Genomic DNA, 4,795 nt, shown 5'->3' on the forward strand with positions numbered 1-4,795 from the left:
TTTTTATAACTATCGAAGTAATAAGACCCATCTAAAAAAATTTTATCTATGTATGAATTTAATTAATTACCTTAAACCATTTTAGTAATTACGGTAAAAGAAAATTTACACTGTAAAAAAAAGTTTATAAATGTCATTCTTAACTTGAAATTATTCTTGCTCTAATGCAAATTTCAATATTTAAAAATAAATATAAAATTATAAATTAGATTATTTTTATTTATATGATCCATAAAAGATATCTGAAAAGAGAAAATTGGAACTGCAATCTAAAAATGAAATTACAAAAGTTTAGAGTGAATTAAATAAGATAAAATAGAAAATAAATTGACAAAGACATGTTTCATCATTCTAAATAATAATTTTTTAATTTTCATAATTATTTTTACAATCCATACATTTGTACAATGTTTGAAAGGGCCAAAAAAATATCACAATTTCATTTGTACATAACTTATTTTAGTGTCAAACAAGTACCAGCTCACACTATACTGTATCTATTGAGGAACATCAAGTTTTTAACATTAAACAACCATTGTTGTACAGATGCAATTGGATTACAAGAAACAAGCTATGTACAATTTGTTCATCAAATTGTAAAATTGAATGCAGGATGTGAAATACTTTTAAAACATAAAAAATTAGAAAAATTTGTTCAAATAAAAATGATTTTACAAAATATTGAATGCTTTTAAATTAAATGAAACTACCTCTTCAAATTCAGACTTTCAAAATCATAATATAAAATCTCTAAATTTCTTGTACAAATTCAATATATACATTATTTACAAATATCACAAGGTAAACTGCGAAACATTAAAAAAATGATTAAAAAAAATACAGTATTATTCATTAAACTTGTTTTAAATACCTCATAAATAATAAATTAGATAAATAACGATTAAGAGAACCACACATCCACAACACAATTAAATGTCTAGCACTTAAAAAAATGTGGGAGTAAGAAAATAAAAAATTAATTATTATCTAAAGTGGTTACATTTATGGATAGTTAATTACTATTTAACATTATTAGTATAACAATTATATACTATTTAAAAGAGACACATGTCCACAAAAAATTCTGCATTAATCCTAATTAAAGACTTAAACAAAATAATTGAGATTAAATAATTCATTAAATTGCTTTAAATTTAATTTTTAAATTGCATAATTCAAAATGCAATCTAAGAATAAAAAATTGACTTGAGATAATAGCAATCCTACATTTTCTTAAATAGAAAAAAAAAATTTAAAAAAAAAAAAGTAATATCACACAAAAATCTGTTTCACATAAACCTTGCAATTAAAAATTTCTATCACCTTTAAGTAGGTCCTCAAGTGTACAAACACAAGTGAGATCGCAACAAAGGAAAAATAACAATATCTATGAACATCTTCCACAGACGGAGTAGACTAGTTGAGGCAATGGAGATAGGGCATTCACAGGTATTCACAAAAGGTTTCTCTCCATCGAGTCTTATAACAATATGTATATACAGTTCTGTATCATAAATGCAGCTAACAGGACACTGGTCTTTTAGCTATCACCTCAGCAATGATAGTAGGAATTTTATCTGTTTGATTTACCTGAGGAAGAAAAAAAAAAGCAACATAAGTATATTGATTTATCAATAATTATGATTTATAGTTTTATAAATAACATCTACTATTAAAACTGTTATGATTACACGTATATAGTTTTTTTTCTTCATAAATATAGGTGAAATCGTATCAATGACATGGAAATTTAATTTAAAAAAAAACAGAAAATGTCATTAATAATTCCTTCTTTTCATAGCCTTTTCAAAAACAATATTTTCACTGTCTTCAAAAACTTGTAAAACACTTTTAGAATTTGTGTATTCGTAAAATAATTCCTTATATATTTTCTACATGTAGTAGAAAATTTAATAGTCATAAAATTATTTCCCACTCTATAAATAAGATTTAAATATATAAAATTATTTTTGATAATCTTAAGACGCTTGTGTAACAGGCAGAAAAAAATTATTCAAAAACCAATGAGTTCGACAGTTACTATTACTATATAAAAGTACTTATTGCAAAGAGAAAGAAAGAAAAAATAAACTGGCTGATAGTGATGTATATACATTGATTAATTTTCGAAAATATTGTTCTTATTGTAGACATATCAGTTACTGAAATGGAAAATGTATTAATGAAATCTTTTAAGTTCTTTTCAGTCCCAAACATAAAAAAAAAAAAATGTAGGTCTGGGATGCTTCCAATTTCAGGTCAAGAAAAGTTTTTCACTCACTCAAGAAATGAATGACGTACTTAACAGAGAATGACTCATTGCACACCTGGCATGGCAAGTCACACTTTCCCCCTTCAACAAACCCATACAATTGTACCCATTAATAAATAGAAAAGTCACTCCGTTGTTTAAATTTTAAGGTGAAGTTGAGACGTTTATATTTAACTACAGAAAATTCATGTAAGAAATTCAGAAAATTAACATAAATTTTACACCTAAGTAGAGAAAGAAAAAATTCATCAAATACAAAACTACTAACTATTATCTAGAATTTTATTTTAAAAAAATTATATTATTTCATCCTTAAATTAATTTCAATCCTCAAATAGTCAATAAAAAATAAGAACATTTATGAATATTTCTCTTATTTGACGAACTGTTATATATCAATGAAAGCTGTTTTATCCTGACAGTTGGGGCACAGATGGAACATTAATTTGCAGATGTTAATCAGTGACGTTTAGGGAAGGGGAAAAGATATGTTTAAAAGAGACCAACAGTTATCATGCAGATGTGGTCGCATCTGCTTTGGGGATTTGAAGCGAAAGCCCAACGTACATTTTCATAATAAATACAGAGCTCCCTCTCATTTGAAAGGGGGAACCTTTCATTAAATTAAGCCATCTGCGTCATCCGTTACCAGATGGCGCTCCCAACACGGTCTGCTAGCGTTTCGGGATATCGATTTATTTTAGTTTCGAAATTGGAATAACATTTTGAAATCGTTTAACAGCACAATTATTCACATTTAAAATTCAGAAATAGTCGATGAAGCAATATTGTATGAGAATATAGAGTTAATAACAGGAATTTACAACTGCATTATTCAGTAACCCTAGCCTCATGAAACTTATAAACGTCTCGAATGTAATATTATATAATTTTTCAAGATCAAATCAATATTATATAATTTTCAAGAAGTACAGATTGATTAACATTAAATTTATTGCTAACAAAACATTACAGAAAACTTATTCTTGTATTATCTATAACAAAACTTAATGATTTCGAGCTCTAATGGATTACATTTCGAATAGCATTGCAGTATTTAACAAAACAATTTATTAAAGCTTGGTTTAAAAAATATTATAACCTATTCATGTTTATCAAAATGCTTCGTAAATTTTATTACAAATTCGACCTTGTAAAGTATTATTTTGTTACAAAAATAAACGAGATTCTAAGTAAACAAGTACTTCAGTTCAGAAAAATATTGATCGCTAATTTAAAAAAAGAAGCTTTATAAGATATACAGAAAATCAGATTTTGGGTACTACCTAATAATAATAAAAACAGAATTTCGGTACTTACTTCTTGTGCTGCACATGTGTTAATTGCTGGTGAGAGAACTCCAAGGGGTTGTCTGTTAGGACTACTCATTCCCAATACGGCAGCTGCAGGTTTGCTACTGGAAGCAGGATGAGTTTCCAAAGCAATTTGCAAGTCCAAGATGTAATCAATGACATACTGAATTATCTCCAATTTGGACAGTTTCTTATTCCTTGGCACATTGGGCACTAAATTTTTCAGTTTGCTCAGCAAGGTCTGCATTTCCTCCTGTGTCACGTCACGATCGACACGGCCAGCTCTACCCTTCAATATTTCATGTTTCGGCGACATTACGATATCACACGTAGCTTTCATGATGATCGATAGGATTTGGTAATCAATAATCGGAGAAATGAATAATCACTAAGTGTATCAACAATGCACTTGGCGTACGTAAACAGTGTATCCAAATTGGTTCGCAGTAAAATTGAGAATAACAACGTCGGAAAGAGAATATCGCTTCGATCTGACGAAATTTTCAGATTCTGCTACTTATAAACATCATGGATGCAATGGGTGGGGCAACAGCTGTCATTCGCTTAGAGCCAATCGGATCGTCCGAAAAGGATTCTCTGTGCACGGAGAAGAGCCAATGAGGAGAGGTTATCGCAGTTGCAACTGTCAATCAATTCATATAGAATTCTCAGGCGGTTTTCCAGTTTGAACAACAGAATGTTTTCTCTATGCATAACTAAGGCAGCTGGTTTCATTTTTCTGTCAGAAGTGAGGGCTGTTCTTGTCCTCCCGCCATCTATTAAATGATGTTGTAAGTAGATGAGGCACAAATGCGTGGGAAAATATTTTGTTAGTGAGATCTCGCAGGTGCGCTTGACAATTGCGCGCATCTGGTCACGTAAAGATGACGATTTTTTTTTTTAAAATATTAAAATTATAATAAATGATAAGAGAATGTCCCAAAAAATATGAACTAAAGCTACTTCGTGGGAAAAATTTACTTGCCTGCAATTAGATTAGAAAGGCAGATGATAAAATACTTAATTTTATATGGGAAGAAATGCGGGTTTAGTAATTATGTAGTTAAATTAATGATAAAATATAAGTATATACATCAAGCTATTCTCTCTAATTTCCTGGCACACTTGCAAATTCAATTGAATAATGACAAAAAAATGCGCAAAGTGAAAACTCTCTTTAAAAAATGCCCTGTGAATATTAAATGAAAAA

General features: G+C 28.8%; 1 protein-coding gene across 1 annotated transcript; it reads right to left on the reverse strand.

The window, feature by feature from the left end:
* Positions 1–341: 341 nt before the first annotated feature.
* Positions 342–4,361, reverse strand: LOC107450421 (DNA-binding protein inhibitor ID-2). The gene is made up of 2 exons (XM_016066209.3): positions 3,593–4,361; positions 342–1,590 (listed from the first exon to the last, which is right to left on the reverse strand). Exons 1-2 carry the CDS (start codon positions 3,923–3,925, stop codon positions 1,522–1,524), a joined length of 402 nt encoding a protein of 133 aa, XP_015921695.1. The 5' UTR covers positions 3,926–4,361; the 3' UTR covers positions 342–1,521.
* Positions 4,362–4,795: the final 434 nt, after the last annotated feature.

This window comes from Parasteatoda tepidariorum, chromosome 4 (assembly GCF_043381705.1).
Source record: "Parasteatoda tepidariorum isolate YZ-2023 chromosome 4, CAS_Ptep_4.0, whole genome shotgun sequence".
Taxonomy (NCBI): domain Eukaryota; kingdom Metazoa; phylum Arthropoda; class Arachnida; order Araneae; family Theridiidae; genus Parasteatoda; species Parasteatoda tepidariorum.